General features: G+C 39.9%; 1 protein-coding gene across 1 annotated transcript; it reads right to left on the reverse strand.

Moving 5' to 3' along the window:
- Positions 1,532–12,206, reverse strand: LOC109230835 (enhancer of mRNA-decapping protein 4-like). Its single transcript, XM_019396287.1, has 12 exons — positions 11,145–12,206; positions 9,766–9,815; positions 9,536–9,692; positions 9,198–9,416; positions 8,410–8,538; positions 6,504–8,126; positions 5,033–5,392; positions 4,840–4,959; positions 4,353–4,523; positions 2,757–2,915; positions 2,452–2,577; positions 1,532–2,135 (listed from the first exon to the last, which is right to left on the reverse strand). Exons 1-12 carry the CDS (start codon positions 11,982–11,984, stop codon positions 1,824–1,826), a joined length of 4,266 nt encoding a protein of 1,421 aa, XP_019251832.1. The 5' UTR covers positions 11,985–12,206; the 3' UTR covers positions 1,532–1,823.

Below are 19,282 nucleotides of genomic sequence, written 5' to 3' on the forward strand. Positions count from 1 at the left end.
TTGCTTGAATTGACTAGAAAACAATTTAAGGAGAAATTTACACAAAAAATAACAAAATAGAAACAGTGATATAAACCAAATTCAGCATCAAGAAGATGATAAAGAGAGAAAGACTAAAGATTTCAATGAAGTCGATTCTTTCAAATTTGCCCGGCGAAGGTGGCAACGATAGAGTCCAATCGGTGACATCTTCACTTAAACTCCCCCAAACATTTAAATAAATTGATAAGTTCAAGAGTTCTCTCAGACGTGGCAAAATGAGAAAAACAGAGGAAGGTCGCCGGAGATGAGCTTTTCCGTCTAGGTCCATCAATGACCCTTGGAGGGTTCTTCACTTGATTATTCTCTTTATTTTTTATATATTTATAAGTATGAGTTTTGTGGAATAGTTTTAATATTTAAGTTCTGGAAAAAATGACTAAAGTAATAAGGGGAGGTGTGTCAAAGAAATTGGTGGAGAAGGAATGGGGAAGGGCGGTGGTTTGGAAAATGAAAAATGGGACGGGAAAGGGGGAGGTCTTCGTTTGGAGAGACGATGGGTTTATTTGGATGGAAGGTGGTTTTGGGTTTTGCTCTTTATTTTTATCATTTAACTTAATGAATTTCTTTCTTTTAATTATTGATTGTAATTTTTAATTCTAAGTTACACATGCTAATTTCTTATTGGTTCATTTGCCACGTAACCAGCGATTGCATTTCACGCATGTGATCTGTTGAATGAAGGTGTTAAAAAGATACACTTCTGGCAAGTAAAAGTGTCTAGTTGGTCAATTGGAAAATGAAGGTGTTCAAATGATCGTTGGGGACAACTTAAAGGGGCCGTTTATGTATTTCGCCATTAAAAAATAGCCCCAATTTCAAAAGTAATTGAAATTTAGCACTTTTCATGTAAAGGTAAATCTGAACGAAAACACTGTTCAAAATCCGGAAAATATTACAGCATAATATACTGGAGTTACAGTATAATATAGTAGACTTCCAGCATAATATACTGGTCAAGCATAATATGCTAGAAGTTCATACACAGGTGCTCTAATTTCCAGTATATTGTGCTGAAACTTTCCGTGTGTTGGAGTTCCAGCATAATATGCTGGAAGATTATACACATGTGCACCAATCTTTGTATATTATGCTGAACTTTTCGTGTTGCAGCAAAATAGTGACTATTTTTCAATAACTTTGCAAACGCCGGCTATTTTTTAATTACCGGTCCGAAAATTGGCTAGCCCATGCTATTTTAACTACATTTATCTATTGGTGTCGTTTGCGTATCCGCTGTTCGAGAATCCATAGAAACAGTTGTTAGCAAGAATGGAATCAAATGCCACAGATTATATATTATTTTTATCATATTACTAATTAATAAGAAATTTACCTATTATCACTTAATAAGTAATCTAATAGTATACCTAATGTGCTCTGGTATGCTTCTGCAACTAAGAGGATATCCCTTTTGACATGTAAATTTTCCTACAAAGACAGACTTTCCTCCCCATATATGACCCAAAAAAAAGGACGGGAACACCAGAGAGAGAGTTAATCCTAATTTTTCCTGAAATTGCAGTAAAGACAACAGTGTACAAAGTACAAAAATTCGTATACAAAATACTTCCACCCCAAAAAGAATACTACGTCACAACCCAAAAATCCAACCGACCAGACTACAGATTTTTACCTCAAAGAAATAAAAAACAAAACAAGAAGTTGGTATGAAAAGGCAGGTGAGGGCTTCAACTCTACAGTACTTTTTGCCTCTCCATGAATATTCCTAGGATTTGTACAAACTTGAATATTCTCCATATATAATCGCGTGATTCTTGAAATCATTTACTACAGGTCATCAGCATCGAGTTGATGACATGCATAATCAGCCGAATGCTTGAAAGTTCAGCAGGGGTTGTGGTAGGAAGATTCCGATGATGGATTAGTATCTGATATACTTGCTCAAAGATAGGCCGCACGTGCACTGCAATCATTGGATCAGTTGGATTTATGGCGGTTAGCACATCCCTCATCCAGGACAGTTTTCGGGCTGTTTCCTTGCTAACATCGCAGGCCAACTGCTGAAGAAGCGAAATAAGTACTCCTTGACTCAAAGGGAGAGGATTCATCGACAAAATACCTGGTAAATCAACCTGGTAAAAGGCACAGGGACACCATTAAGATGTATCAACCGACAAAAAGTGCCTCGAGAACAGTTGAACATAACTGCAACTGAAAGTTGAAATGCTCCATTTGAACATAAGAACTTAATTGGATGTCTGTTACTAGTTAATTTGCATTTTCCAACTCTATCATTTGGATCATTTGCGCTTCAAGGAAGTGCATCCTTCTACCTCAAAAGATAAGAGGTGAGACATTTTCCATGTGCAAGGAATAATGTCCCATGCAGCAGTCCTAAACTACCTGATATTAACCTTATCCATAAACAAGTAAAAGCGAAGAGTATACCTGAGAACATAACCATGCTACAATAGACACATCACTTCTTTGCAACGCTGCTGTGAATGCTTCCTCGTACTTGCGTTCCGCTAACAATCTAGATAGCTCTTTGGTTGGATCAACAGGAGCCTCAAGCTATTATAGAAGGTAAAAGTTTTGAGTCAAAATGATAAGAAAGAACGAAAGTCTAATAGCAGCATATAAGTAGCTTATTCTTTTTCTTTTTTTGTTGTTGATAAGGTAAATAATTTTATTGACAAGTAGCTTATTCTTTTCTCTAGTAAGAAGTAGTAATTTAAGGGAATAGAAAGAACCTTCTCATGCAGTAATGGTCCATTACTCATGTGGCTAATCAGTGGATTTGGTGAATTGGAATTAGCTCCAGAAACTGCAAGAGTAAGCAACTTCTTTTGACCATCAGCTAACTCTCCACTCAATGTTTGAGTCATCGATGATGCGGAATTAATGGCATCCTGAAAATTAACTATAGTCAGTTCTTTTTAAAGACTAAAAAACTCTAATAAGTATGCAATTTGAAAGAGAGTATAAACCCAGCCGTTATCGATGAAAACAGGTATATCCAAGAAAAAGTTAACCTCTGACACTCATTGCAACAACTTACACACAAACCTAGAGGGAAGAAGGGAAGCTTTTCATATACACAAAAGAATTATCCATTTAGTTATATCACCAGAGAAATGTTAAGAGTTATCACTAAACCTCCAAAGACATAACAAAAGTAAAATCTCTTTCTTCGAGTAACAACAGCTTTTAAACCTAAACTGGAAGTAAAAACCAAAGAAGAATACTACACGCACTCTCTCATGACACCTATACTAATGAATTGTCACTCACTATTCTTGGTGGCTGCACACTACTAAAACTCTCAGACACATGAGATCAATATGCATCACCCATAACCTTGAAAGCAACAACACAATTTCCAACCCAACACGTGTCAAAGTCTCTATAAGAAAAAGTCAGTTGACTATCCCTCCCCCCCCCCCCCCCAAAACCCAGACACACACACACACACACACACAAAAGAGTAAGCCCTATGCGACAGTGGGGAAAGTTCATTGTGATGCTAAGTTCAGGTATTCGGTAGAGCATACGCAAACAATTCCAGCCCCTTATGTAGAAAATACAAATATTCACCTCTGCTCTGCAATTCAACAGTTAATTACAAGGATAAACATTGGCGTTTGCTCTCTATTTAACTAGTGATGTGGAAGCATGAATATCAATCTACTTATTGAAAAGAATATGAATATCAACTTATATCATAACATGTCATATTCCAAGAGAAAATAGTTATCACGAAGAACATGGGTTTAGTTAACATGCTTTGAGAACACAACAGGAGATAAACCGCTAAACAAGTGTACCCCAAACTTCGGGTAGATACCATTTTGACTTCTTTCATTAGAACGCTAATACTCCCTCTATCTCAATTTACGTGGCGGTGTTTGACTAGGCACAAAGTTTAAAAAAGAAAGAAAGACTTTTAAAACTTGTGGTCCAAATCAAGCCACATATTTGTGTGGCTATAAAACATCTCAATAGAGGTACAATGGAAAGTTTAAAGTCAAATTGTTTCCAAATATATAAAGGTGTCATTCTTTTTGGGACAAATTAAAAAGGAAAGTGGGACATGTAATTGGGACATAGGGAGTAAAGGATGGTCTGATAGGAATGAATAAAAACAGTAGATTGATAATAATACAACAATATAATTGAAAATCACGGTAGAAAGAAACTTCAAAATATAGGTGGTGGAGTATATCATATTGACCACCAACAACTTTCCATTCCAGAGCAGTATGTAATTGGTGTAAGTTAAATATATTGAAAAAGGAAAGAGAATGGCCGAACCTGAAATTAGCAAGAAAAAAGAAGAGAAGCCATACCCTTAAAGCAAGTGCTAATGGTGAATGCATGGACTCAAATTGTTGTAGAGCAGCAGCAGTGTGCTCAGCAAATCCTTTCTGAAACGTCAAATCTACTTGCTCAAACATTGCTTTGCATGACATCTCAAAGGCAGGGATCACCGAAGCTTCCAATGTAGATTTCAAAGTTTCCTGCATGACAGTTAGAATGTCATTGGGTACGTAACATCCAACATTAATTTGGAAACTGAAGCATCCAACAAAAGGAACACAATGAAGACAGCAGGAAGGAAGCACGTTGAGATATTCAGAAAGTTAATTCTTTTTTTAAAATAGTAAGATTCAGAAAGTTAATTCTAAGAGCTACTACGCTTGTAGAAGGATATCTAGCAATCTATCATTGCAGGCGAGCAATAACACATAAGTGAACATGACAAAGCAGAGAAAATGTCTTTGTACCCACAATGAGTGGCATTAACTAAATAAAGAATCGCATGCTAATGCTTACCTGAAGAGCTTGCTTGCCAGAGGTTTGGAATTGCGCTTGGATTTGCCTAGCAACAGAAGCTTCGAGTTTGGAGCTAACTGTTCTCTCCAGTTGGTTCACTGCCTTGTCACTAACTCCTTTCTGCACCATACACATCCCTTTATTGACGAACAAATTCAAATTAAAAGAGAGGTCGTATTTTCATTAAATTAACCTGGAAGGCTTCTGAAATAGCAGTTGATACAGCTTTCTCAACTGTAGGGGCAATACTGCGTGTGACGGCTTGTCCAACAGCTGCCAGTTCTTTCTTCATTATTTTCTCAATTAGCCCCGGCATGTCCTTGTTAAAGCAGTTAGATATCATATTGGTTATTTGTTGAGTACGATCACGAAGTGAGTTCTCTTGTTTTGCACTCTCTTCTTGGAAACGAGCCCATAAGACATCGGAATTGGCCTTGACAGCCTTCTCCATGCTCCGTCCCAAGGCAGCCTCGAGTCTTCTTCCTTCTTTGGTAACAGGAACAGCGACCATCATACCCATCTGCTTTTGTGTTTCTTTTTGCATATTAAGAAGCTAGAAGGCACGACATTGAGAGAAAACGGAACAAGTAAGAATAGCATATAAGCTAAATGAAAATGATATTGTAACTAAGACGATATAACCGCAGGAAGGGCCAAATTTCCACCATGCTTTAATGTATCAATGCAAGACCTAAAATCGATTTGGGAAATAAACAAGATTCCATATAACAAATATATGTATAAGAAAATCTGCTTCCATAGGAGTTTGAGAGTTCGAACCACAGAGTTCTCTGAAAGTAGTTTCACAAACGATTAGACATGAAAGAGACCAAGAAGACGGAACTTAATTGAAAATAGTCCAATAAATGTCAGGAGGGACTTTTTTTTGTAACCGAGAAATCCCTCGGGACCGATGGCACATGGTTCGAAATTCAATGGATAATGGGCCCGCCCCTCTATCCTTCTCCACTTAAATACCAAGCTTTTGTATACGGCAGGTTCAAACTCGTGACGTGCACCTAACCCACACATCACGCGTTGTGGTCTTACCACTAACCAAATGGAGGCAAATTTCAGGAGGGGACCTGGTTAGAGCAAGGACCAAGTGGCCAATTAACAGCAAGAAAATTTCTCAATTCAGTGCAGAAAAAGGGCAGTCGAAAGCGGCAGGTCAAGGTTATATGGATCACCATTTGTAGTGAGATATAATAGGAAAATTTCAAAGTAATGGAAACCATCTAAATACAACAACTACGCCTCAGTCCCAAACAAGTTGGGTTCGGCGATATGAATCCTCATTCCTTTAATCTAGCTCAACTCATATCATCATTATTACTAAAGCAAATTAACAGTGCAAGTAAAAAAGATAAATATATATATAAGGCAACCATCTAAATATATGATTACAATAATAACAAAAACCCGAGTGTCTATTCGAAACAGTCTCTCTATCCTCACAAGGTAGGGGTAAGGTCTGCGTACACACTATCCTCCCCAGACCCCATAGTGTGGGATATTACTGGGTATGTTGTTGTTGTTGTAATATAACAAAAACCTGTAATTTGAAATACTAACAAGAATGACTAAAAACATCTTAAAATAAAAAATCCAAAGAATATTAAAACCATTTATGCACACAGGCTCTTAAGAGTAAAAGCAGGCACCTGATTTAGCATCTCATGCATGGACAAAATTTGTGAGAATGCAGCTTCCATAGAGGTGTTACTTGAGCTGACACCACCCTCGATGGATTCAGATGAGTTGAAAGCACTAGGCGAGGGTGAAGATGGTCTAAATCCTTGAGTGTTCTTCGCCTTTTGCTTTTTTCCTTTGGTGCTAGGAGCTGAAAGTTGATGCACAGAAACTTGCACGTTTGAGTCTAAATCACTTCCAGAGATCTCCTTGGCCGAGTCATGATCTTCTTCTGGGGCAGTTGACGGTTGGGTCAGCCGCTCAGTTCCACAAGCCCCATCAAACTGCCTAGATTCCTCGACAATATAAGTTTCAGGCGATAAGGCATGACATTCTCGAGCCATTTCTATTCCAAGATCAGATGCCTGAGAGCAAAAGGCTTTCTCTTTGTTTTCCGACACAAAAGTATGAAGTTCTTCTTGAGAGCCAATATCAGTTTTTTGATTGAATCTTGTTTCACCAACTTTAACTTCCACCTCCACATTGCGGGCTTCCTTGTTGATTACAACATCCTGGATACTCGATTCTCCCTCACTTTTCTGCTCATTAACATGGTTTACCTCAGAGGATGAGTTAGCCATCAATATCTCTGAAGGAGTCACCAGATGAGTCGGGTGCTTAAACTTAATTGGATTACCAACACCTGAAGAACCATCATCACGTGACACTTCATCATCATTATTCCTTGGGTCACCATCCGACGAAGTAAGACCAGACAAGTTTGGATGAATGGCATCCATTTGCCTATCAACTGAATATTCACCCACTTTAGGATCCCCAACATGGTCATTGATAGAGGGAGCATGCTCAGAGCTGTTTGATGTGCTTCTGAAACCAGAAAGTTTTCTAGCCAACTCAGGACTCAAAGGCGGTGGTGATGCAAAGGGGGCAATATCAGTATCAGTAGTTATACTGGGCAAACTAGCTGATTTAGATTCCACGGTGGAAGAAGCAAATTCCATAGAGGTGGCCAAGGCAGTGCGTGCTTCAGTCATAGGAGGTCTTGTTGTAGCTACAATCTTGGTGACACTCTCATTCACTGAAGATTTGGGTGCAGAACTAGTTAAAGGAAACTCCATTTGTTTACTGCCAGGGGGATCAACAGGAGCATATCCTTCAATACGAGCAGCGTCACATGAAACACTAGATTCCGTCCTTTCGAAGCCCACCACATTCTCCATGGGAGGTGGCAAGCATTGGGATAAGTCCAAAGCATACTGCTGAATAGCCTGTGTCTGCACACAATACACTTGAACAATCTGTTCACCATGAGGCAGTAAATCACTTGTCCCAGTGAAACTCAAAATTGGCATTGTAACTGTAAATTCAGCTATGTAATCCATATGGGTTGCCATTGGGTTCAGGTCATACTCTAGATGAACAGCATATATTGCATTCTTTTTTGCATTTGCTAGTAAGAGCAGACCTGCTTGAGACAAGGGTACAACTTGGTTAAAAAATGCCTCTTCAGCACGAGCTTCAGAACTCTTCAACTCTAACGTTTGTGTACAGTGCCATGAATCAGCATCACTAGGAAGCAACCAGCCTTCTTCACTTGCTGATACCCATATCTTCATTTCTCGATTAAGTGGACCCTGTATACCTTTGACTGGTTATATGAGTAGAACTAAACGCAAGAAGCAACCAAGATACAAACTTATGGAGAAAATAAAATAAAATCAAGATCAACTTCTTATTGCGTAGCAACTATTCTCCTAAAATACAATTCGTTTCGAGCAAAATTGAGATCAACTTTCTGAGTGAATAGCTGCTAGTCTCCTAAAGTATGATCACTTTAGAGAAAAACATAACTTATTACCCACAGCAGACAGCTGATTCTATCAAAAGATGTTTGCTACAAACTTTATTAGCACATACCCCAGTGATGAGTATGATGTGGTCTGGGCGGTGTGGAGCAGTCAGGAAGGTAGCTGAATTAACAGGATTACCATCATGAGGCCTGAGAACTGCAATTGGTAGTGGCTTCCGGTCTTCCCAAATCTTAACCTGTAAAACAAGATACAAACCACATGCATCAGTCGACGAGCAACCAAGCTTAGTTACAAATGCAGAAGATAATTCCTTAGTTCAACATCAGATCACCATTTTTTCATTTCACAGGACACAGACCACATCTATCAGTCAGTAATAAGGAAGGGAACATCACATCATCGTTTTTTTTCTTTTTGTTTTGTTTTCAGAACTTCACACACTACCAAAAATTCACTGTGAAGAATGCATAAAACCTAAAGAACTATGCAAGTATTAAAGAAGAGAGCATCAGTTACAGTATGACATAGCCCACCTTCCTCATAACTACCAAAGGACCACAGACATTCTGGAATATATGTTGCTGTCGGTTCAAGAGAATATTTGAATCTTACAAAGTGGATATTGTTTTTTAAAATAACGTTTTCATTGCGAGCTCTATATTTTACACATTCCCAAATTCTCGTATGTCAATTGCGAGTTGGTTGTTTAAAAATGCATGGGGCACCATTTCATGAAAAACAATGAACTGTAGCATATAAATCAGTGGATAAAAAGTTTTGGTAGGACTTGTTGCTGAAGTATCGTTTTACAAATTCAAATGCATTGAATGATATGGCTGCCACATAGAGCAAAGGCAACAAACATAATAAACTAAAAGCAAAACTCCCACGAACCGTGCCATCCACAGAAGCAGATACCAATCGAGTGGTCATCCACTGGCACATTGACAAATCAGTTACTTCTCCATCATGAGTACCAACAAGTTGTACCCCATCAACCAACCTGTCAACAGGACACCTTAGAGGTTCATCCGCTGAAAAAACTCCAGCTTTTCCAAATTTTGTGGTATCAATTTTTAGAACATGTTTTCCGATTCCAACCACAAGAATTTCCTGTTGAAGAGGGCATAATAATAGTTAAGAAGAAATTTAGTAGAATAACTGTGCTTGTGACATTGATAAGAAGAAACATAGTAGAATAACTATGATGAGAAGAGAAGGATTTATGGTACTTGTTTGTGACAATGCCAACAAACTCGAGGATGAACAGATTCCCCTTCACCAACAATTTGAATAGCAATGACAATCTTCCCTGTAATTTGGGGCTTATCTTCCTCATCTGGTCCTTCAGTAATTTTCCATATGTAAACACGCCCATCAACACTTGCACTGAAACATAAGCAAATTAGATAGATAAAGCACTTACAGAATACCTGATATGAATAAAAGAGAATAGCCCTACCTAGCCAAAAGGTGAACATCTTCAGCAAAGAAAGCCATGTCTGTGACCCTCTGTAAGAAAATTCACAACTCTATCAATACAATCATGCCTTATTCCACAGGGATGGTTAAAACATATTATAAACTTCCAATTACTATAGTTCTTATAAATACAGTTTATTCTTATTGAATTTATTTTAACTAATAAACCTAATCTGTAATGGATTTATACATTAATCAATCAGTAAAGTCGTACATGGTTCAACAATTGAAAATAGCAAAACCAAGGAAGCCAAGGCCAAAAAGTGATAGCAGCTCCAAACATGACGACGTTGTCCTTTTTTTTAACAACATGAGGAAGATTGTCTTTACATGAAAGAACAATGAAGTTCATTTCAGAGCCATTTCTAGAGCAGCAATCACACGTGCAGACTGCTGCCTTATATGCGACAGCAGAAAATGCAACAAAGTTTGAAATCAAACGCCATGCGTATTAAAAGCTATATTTTCCAATGTCCAACGAAACAATCATGCACGTTCAATCTCACACACAGCTAGGTATTAGTGGAAACGTGAATATCATGACTTCAATATAAGAATACAACTAAAAAAAATTAGAGCTTCTCATAGACCCCCTCTATTTTGGGTAAAACCACAAAACTTAATGATTTATACTCCCCCCCCCCCCCCAATCCAGAAATACTCAATTCGTCAAAACAATGTTACAAGTACAACAATTGAGTACTTCATCCACACACAAAAAAAAGTACATCAGAATTGCTAAAATTACTGGCGTGCACCTGGTATATGCACCAAAGTAAGTGCATGAAATGTGTGTCTTTTATATAAAGTTTATTACTTAATAATGGTTAATCAATATGACTTAACAAAAAATGGTTAATTAATATATAGTCTTACCTCCACCCAATGGTGTGGTTTAGTGGTAAATGAAGTGGGAAAAAACTATGAGGTCTCAGGTTCAAATCACACCGGAGGCAAGAAACACTAAGTGAAATCTTCCATCTACTAAAGCCTCGGTGGCAGTACCTATGCTGGTTGGAGATAGAAAATACACGGTGGAATAGTCGAGATGCGTGCAAGGCGGCCTCCATCATCTATACACACACACTCTCTCTCTCAATGTATGGCCTAATCATGGTAACACAGTTTAGTGCATGGTAAGTATTTCCTGACAAGAATGCAGTAAGATATTTACAATCTTTTACCATCACTAGCATTTTATCCATACCAAATAGCACAAGTATTTATAATATTCCTACAACTTCCACATAACAAAAAGATGTGAAATGCACATACAATTTAGCTAGGTAAAACAATGAAATAGATCCAACAGATTAACAGAATCATTAAAAAAATGTTAGCTTTTTTTATAAGGCTAACCTGTGCAAGACCTTTAAGCAATGATCTCAAGGCAGTGTTAATATTAAGCACTCGAATAGCTCCCAATTTGAGTCCATAACATATATAGCTTTTGTTAACTGCAATTTGCCGGCCCAAAACAAGGCCCGGATCCGAGCCATACTTAGTAATTGGAGTAACCTCCAGCTGAGGCTGCACTTCACCAGGCAACCTAGCATCTATATCATAAACAACATTCTCCCCATTCAAATGCCTCCCTTTAGGCAACTTAGTACTCTGCATCCGGACCGGACCAGGCCCAACATTTGGTGAAGCAGAAAAATCAGAAAGCTCAGACCCAGAAGTTGTAGGCTGTAAAGGAGGAATAATTTGCAAAGTGGAGGGTTGCTGAGAAGAAACTTCTAGAGTTGAAGAAGGTGGTGCACTTAACAAAGCCATAAGTCTCGCCCCATGATTAGGGTTAGGGTTAGGGTTCAAAAATTGGTGAGGACTAGTAGGAGTAGGTGGTTGAAGTGGGGGTGTAGGGAAAGACATGGATCTTTGGGGATGCAAATGGCCATCTTGTTGTTGAGGTGCGTATTGTGTAGGGATATGGGGATTGAATTGAGGGATATGGTGAAACGGGGTTGTTGTATGAGTTGGATAGTACAGTCCTCCGCTACCACCACCGCCTCCGCCGGCGGTGGGCGGAGGATAAGAAGCTGAAGGAAGTGGAAATGGGGAAGAAATCAAAGTGGGGTTAATGGGATTTTGGGGATTAGGGTTTGTTGAAGTTGGCGGTGGAGGAGTTGAAGGATTGAAGAATTTATGCATATCAAACGGTACTCCGCCGGGCTGGTTTGGATTTCCGGCGGAAGCCATAATTGTATACTGATAATATAGAGATCGGAGTAACTGTGAAAAATTGCAAATATATAATCCTTAATTGGAAGAGAGAAGTTAGGGATTTGAAAATGGAGGATTTGAGTGTTGGATTGGAGGAGACAGAGATCGGATTAAGTGCAAGATTAAGTAGAGTTTTTGAGTGAGAAAAAGTGATGAATAGATGGGAACTTTTAGGGGGAGTAATGCCTATTGTGGGAAGAAGATGGGTGAGAAATTATTATTTTATAGGAAGTTGAGGATCTAAGTGTATTTCATGTTTAAAATAATGCTACTTGATTCCTATGGACCAAAGATAGATTTAGTGGGCGTTTGGACATAGAGCCTGTTTGGATTGGCTTGTTTTAAGTGCTTTTAAGCCAAAATCGCTTTTAAACTATTTTGTAGTGTTTGGATAAAGTAAAAAAGTGCTTTTAAGCGCTTGTTTTTAAGCTAAAATAACAAAAACAAGCCAAAAGCCAAAAGTTAGAATTTCTAACTTATGGCTTAAAAGCTAGTTTGGCTTAAAAGCCACTTAAAACAAGTCCATCCAAACGAGCTCATAAGAAATTGTAAGATTCCAAAAAAAAAAAGTGAAAATGGTATTTGAAAATTAGAGTTCTGTGTCACGACCCAAACCGATAGGCCGCGACGGGCACCTGGTGCCTTACTCAACTGAGTACCAACGTTACATATCTTTCTTATCGTACTATCATTGGCAAACGGGCCAAACGTGCCGTCATGGGCTAACCAGAATAAACATAAAGGAATACTCAATATAGGACGACCCAACCTGATATAAAAACTTATACATGTGACATACGGGCCTATAAGGCTAAAATGATCACCCGTACACTAAACATAGGCCGACAAGGCCATACTATCTTTCATATACATGACATATGTCTACAAGCCTCCAAGAATAGATCGTACCATAAAGGTCGGGACAGGGCCCCGCCATACTAATCAATACACGTCTAAATCATACTGACCAAATAAGCAACTCGGAGCAAATGGAGCGCACCAACACCTTCCACTGAGCTGATAGCCTACTTGGAGGACTCTTGACCTGTCTATCGGGACCTACGGGCATGAAACGCATCGTCCCCACGCAAAAGGGATGTCAGTACAAATAATGTACCGAGTATGTAAAGAATGAAAATCAGTAAATGATAGACACGAGAGAAACATGAAGTAAAATACTCAACATGTATGTCTGAATAGCTTTGTGAATCATTTAATATTATATTGTCATGTATATGCGTATAAATGTCATACCATGCATAGGTATATGCGTTCATAACATCATCAAACCTCTCCCATCATATCATCTCGGCCACTGTGGGCAAAATCATTAATGTATACCAACTGATCAGCTGGTGGTGCGTATATAACGTCGTAACCTTTTCTCATATCCGATATACATATGTATACCTATATACGCGTATATAACGTCATATGGTCATGGGTCAATGTACATGTATGAATGAATAAAATGCATGAGAAGTACGTCAATAAAATCTCTCGGAACGTCATAATGTTGATATCCAATTTTTCCCTCATATTTTTAAATTGTATATATATACTATCAAAATAGTATATTTGCATCATTATTTAATTTACAAAATATATGTAAGCATTTTCCATAATTTTTAGAGCTTTAAATTAATTTTCTTGAACTTTACTATCTAGTTATTATCCTTTAAATTATCTTGTGATGACTTGGATACATAAAATACTTATTTTGCACCTATAATATATGTTTCAAACATTTTATTTCATTACATGTAATTACACTAGCATTTTAAGCCATTTTGTCTAATTTTGCAATAATGGCCTATATTCACACAATTGCCCTCTATTTTATATTATTTTGTGCCAAAATAGCATATTTATTTTTATAATACAAAGTTACATTTCAGTGCGTAAATAATATTTTATTTTATTTATTATGTATTATTATAAATCACTTTTGATGAATTTTACGGTATTTAAATAACAGCCCAAATTTTGCCTATTTTCGGACCCAAACTACGCAAATCTCTGGCCCAACCCCCCTAAGCCCAATCCAAACGACCCTAATTCCCAACCCAGTCCAAAAAACCGACCCAACTCCTCTCAAATCCCAACCGTTGATCAAAAGTGATAAACGACTCATAATATTTCCCTTGTTTCTTCTTATAACCCAACCCCTAACCCTAGAGACATATTGTCTCTGCTCCGCCGCCCTCACACGCTCTCATCTTCTACAAACCCTAGCTGTCTCACCCCCAGATCCCCTCTCATAATCCCGTTGATAATGGAATTTTACCATTATTTGCTTACCACATTTGGGTTCCTTTGGTACTGGCTACACGATTTTGGTATTACTTAGGTATTTGCCTAATTTTGGCAAATACCGCCTCTATATCGGACGAGAATCGACTCAATATTGAAGATTTGAGTGATATTTCGTCCATATACGCGAGATGAACTGGATGTTTCATACCAGTTGTCCGATTTTGAGTTTAAAACCCTAACTGGGGTTTGGAGTTTGATACTTTTCCTTTTCTATTGTTTTACTGACTTGCATGCGAGATTTCCCCCTTCTCTTCGTCTATGTTTACTTGATTTCTTTCCTTACCTGTGTTTAATCAATTATTTTCCTTATTTGTGCATCCGATTTTACTGCTATATAAACTCATTCCCCTTCCCCATTTTGGACGGACCTTAATCGATAATCTCACTAAAAACTTGAGGCTTTGCTTTGTGAAATCCTTTATTATCTTGCTCTTTGTTTTGTGGTGGCCGGCTAAAACCAAAGGCCACAGAGAATCTACTGTTCGAACTCTTCTGGGTGCAAGCATTGCCCGGGGTTCTTTGAAGCCCTTGGGAACTTTGACGCATCGAGGTTTCTGGGTTCTTGTGGAGCTTTTGCTTTTGTTTGTTGTCCGTCTAACTGGTAAGCTACTTGACTCTTGCAGTTTCGTCCCTATTTGTTTTTGATTTGCATATGTTCTCACCTCTGAAATTCTTGGCTTAATATGTTCTCTAGGTTACTTTTGTGCACGATTTTGTTAATTCTACTTTGTTCTAAGTCCGTTAGCATCTGACTCTCCTCCTAATGCTACTAGTTCAGTGTTTGCCTAAGCCTAACTTGGGTAATCTGAGTGCAGGGGTCTAGATGTTTCCCTAATTCATGCTTATTTATTTTGTCTTTAACCTCTATAGTGAATGCTAGAATGTCTGTGTTAATTATGACATGTTCACTTGCTATTTTGGCACTCAGCGTGCTCACTGATCCCCATACCCCATTAGTGACTGATTGAGATCTTAACAGTTACCTCAACCTGTTTTTCCATGCCTTGCTTGAACCATTTTGTGACATGATTTAGATCTTCTCTAGTTGTTTAGTCTATTATGACAATCCCAGAATACCCATATGTGATATTTGGTATGAGTTTGCTATCTTACACTGTTCTGAGTCCTTGCAATGTTTGTCCTGCATGTATAATGTGTTGCAATTTGTATTAAGACTATTTTCTATCGACTATGATCTTGCTTTTTCTATGCTAATATATTTGCCAGTCTGTCATTTGTTCATTTGATACCCTGTTTCTTCCAATGTTTATCACAGAATGTGTCCCCCATCATGTCTAAGTACTGATTAGCATGACCCTAGGATTCATGTTTAGACTAATTTGAACCTCCTAAGCCTCAATTGGTTTAGTGTCATGTCTGATAACCTATGCAAACATGTTTCTTTCCCCAAATTCTTCCAATATATGGCTGTCTATGTGGTACTTTGCTATGTGTTGAAATTTTGCTAAACTTGCTGGCGTGTTTGATTAGTTGCTCTCTATAGCTATGTCTACTTTAGGTTATAAGTGTGTTCCCCCACTTCTATCCCTCCGCTATTGTCCATTCTCCCTCATTGTCACTTATGTTATTCTGAACTCCTTATTCTTAGCCGGCTGAAAGCCAAGGCTATCAAGGGTCCTGCTACTGACCTCTCTAGTGTGAGCACTGCTCGGGGTACATTTGAGGCCCTTGTGAACTCTAACACACTAGGGTTTGGGTCCTTGATCATTCCCCCTGATATTAAAACCTGCACTATCCCTGACACTCCACTCTTTCTGCCTATGGTCTACTGAATATGTAAATTGGTTGGTCAATCTATGGTTGTGTGATCTAGCCTAAGTTCTTCTATGGATTCTGGGTTGTGCTGATGAATATGATTCCTGGGCATGCTGCATGAGAGTTGCTGAAGGCCAGGCAATGCTGGGTGTTTCCTTTTGGGCCTGCTATGAGCCTACTGCCATTATTTGTACAATACTTGTAATTACATTACTATTGGGCCGGTAATATCTTTGTAATGAACAACCGGGTGTTAGTAAAAATGGGGAATGGGTAGATTCTTAATGTTTGCATGAAAGGAGTAGATAATATGCCTATAGGACTTATTGATTCACTTGCTATATGTGCCATTCGATCTATATGTACGCTATAGAAATCATGTCATTAGGATAAGCATACACGTGTACACTGCCTATTAGCAAACGTGAATGACGCAATTGTTTCTTACTGCTATGCATTGTTAGAGAACCTGCCTATAAGAACAAAATGTCAATGAACTATCTTTCAATTCGCCTCAGCATGATTACTACAAAGCATGCCTATTGTCACGACCCAATTCCCAAACCCGGTCGTGATGGCGCCTCTCGTGAAGACAAGGCCAGCCAACAGAACATCAATACCTCTTTAATACTTACTTAGCATGAATAACTCTAAAACATTAATAAAACTATCATATGTGCGGAAGAAAAGTGATAAAAATAGGGAACCGTCCTGACACAGCCCGACCGGGGTGTCACAAGCCACGAGCATCTAGAAGGATTTTTAGTTCAACTACAAGGCCTATAATACATGGATTTAAAATTTAGAATCACAAGAAGAAATCCGGTGCCGCGACGCTGGCGGTCACCTTGCTCAGCTACAATAGCAAAATCCTCAACCAGCTCAAACCCGCTACCGGGTAAACCAATACCTGCATCTGTACGCGAGGTGCAGGGAGTAAAGTGAGTACTCCAACTCAGTGAGTAATAAAGGTAAATAATAACTAAGCAGCAAGAAACCACGTAAGCAAGCCATCATGCTATATAGAACAGTGTAACCCTTTGAGAAAATAGTGAAACCGTGAAATCTATAGAAACCATCTTAGCTCAGTTTAAAACCTCTTTTGAAAATATCTTTTTCCAACAGTTAAGCAAATGAATGCGAAACAGATAGTGCAAGTCAGCACAAAAGTCAGCCCCTCGGGCACAGCACTCCATTAACAAATAACACCAGGGTATCAGGTAAGTAATGCAGAAATAGCATGGAAGCCAATGAAATGAGAGTACTGAAATGTCATGACAGATAATACAAATAGGAACAAATGCATGAGTGCAATGCAATGCATATGACGGTACGCTCCGGTACCCGGCGTGCAAGTCACCTCAATATAGCACTACGATGTGCAAACACGGGGTTTCAAACCCTCAGAACAGCATTTACATCTATTACTCACCTCGAACCGGTGAAATCTCTAGCTCGCGATGCCTTTGCCCCTCAAATCGGCCTCCACGCGCGTCGAATCTAACCAAAATCAGAGCGAATACATCATAATATGCTAAGGGAACAATACCCAATCGAAAACAATCGAAAATAGCAAAAATCTCAAAACTAGCAAAACCCGAGACCCGGGCCCACTTCTCGAAAAATCAGGCTCCAGCCGTGGAGACTCCAGCAGCACCTGCTCAGGCACCAGCTGTGTCTATTGTGATTCTGGGTCTTCAGGAGACCTTGGCAAAGATCTTGACGGTCTGTACTGGCTTGGCTCAGGCAGTTTCAGCCACCACAGCAGCAGCAACTACTTCACAAACCTGGGGAGGCAATCAGACCCCCGATGTCCGCACACCTGCGCAGGGAGTGCAGGGGCTACAGACACCGGAGGCACCTCCAGCTCAGCAGGTTGCTCCAGCTCAGGGTTTTGTGGTTCCAGTGATGCCAGACGATGAGCAGCGTCGTCTCGAGAGGTTTGGTAGACTCCAGCCTCCGACATTTGGTGGTGCTGAGGGCGAGGATGCCCAGAGTTTTCTTGACAGGTGTCAGCGTATGCTCCGTACTGCAGGGATCCTCGAGTCGAGTGGTGTGGCATTTACTACATTTCAGTTCATGGGGGCTGCTCTTACTTGGTGGGAGGACTTTGAGAGGCGTAGGCCTGCCGGTGCAGCACCTCTGACTTGGCAGCAGTTCTCAGCTCTTTTTCTGGAGAAGTATATACCTCAGTCCCGTAGGGAAGAGTTGCGTAGGCAGTTTGAGTGGTTGACACTGGGAGACATGACAGTGACTCAGTACGAGATGAGGTTTTCCAGTTGGCTCGTCATGCTACTTGGATGGTTCCATCAGACCGTGAGAGGATCAGGAGATTTGTGGATGGTCTTAACTACCATCTCCGTATTCTGATGACTAGAGAGAGAGTACTGGGTGCTACTTTTGAGGAGGTAGTGGATATCGCTCGTGAGATCGAGTCAGTTCGTCGTAGAGAGCGAGAGGAGAGGGAGGCTAAGAGGCCTCGTGGATCGGGTAGTTACAGTGGTGCTCCTTCGAGGGGTCAGTTCCAGTAGGGTAGAGGTCGCTCTTTCAGGCCTGCTCAGTCAGCTCGTCCAAAGTATCATGGGGGATTTTCAGGCCGTGGTCATCATGGGCCCCAGCAGGGTCAGACTTCACTCAGCGCCCTCCCAGCTCAGAGTTCATCTCATGCCGCATCAGTTCAGGGCTCTTCCGCGCCGAGTGCATCTGCTAGTCACTCCGGTGCGAGGGGTTCCTGTCAGACCCCATCTCCAGTATCGGGCAGCTGTTATGAGTGCAGAGAGTTTGGTCACATGAGGAGGCAGTGCCCTCGCCTTCGTGGCAGACATCATTAGCAGAGGGGTCAGCCCTCGACTTCTGCTCCAGTTGCTTCATCACCCGCCCAGTCAGCTAAGGGTAGAGATCAGGCAGCCAGGGGTCGTCGCAGAGGTGGAGATCGATCAGGCGGTGGCCAGGCTCGTTTCTACGCTATGCCGGGCAGGACAGATGCCATTGCTTCAGACGCAGTCATTACAGGTATTATTTCAGTCTGTCACAGAGACGCCTCAGTATTATTTGATCCCGGTTCTAACTATTTATATGTGTCTTCATATTTCGCTCATCATTTGGGTACATCCCGAGGGTGTCTTGCCTTACCTGTTCATGTATCTACCCCGGTGGGCGACACTATTGTTGTAGACCACGTA

Source organism: Nicotiana attenuata, chromosome 8 (genome assembly GCF_001879085.1).
Source record: "Nicotiana attenuata strain UT chromosome 8, NIATTr2, whole genome shotgun sequence".
NCBI classification, from domain to species: domain Eukaryota; kingdom Viridiplantae; phylum Streptophyta; class Magnoliopsida; order Solanales; family Solanaceae; genus Nicotiana; species Nicotiana attenuata.

Bases quoted from the DNA above. Each gene is read 5' to 3' on its own strand.
- LOC109230835 (XM_019396287.1), bottom strand. From the start codon at position 11,984: ATGGCTTCCGCCGGAAATCCAAACCAGCCCGGCGGAGTACCGTTTGAT. The intron at 9,417-9,535 runs GTACCATAAATC...CCTCTTCAACAG, and splicing joins GTTGGCATTGTCACAAACAA to GAAATTCTTGTGGTTGGAAT. The intron at 2,578-2,756 runs GTTCTTTCTATT...CTTCTATAATAG, and splicing joins GACCATTACTGCATGAGAAG to CTTGAGGCTCCTGTTGATCC.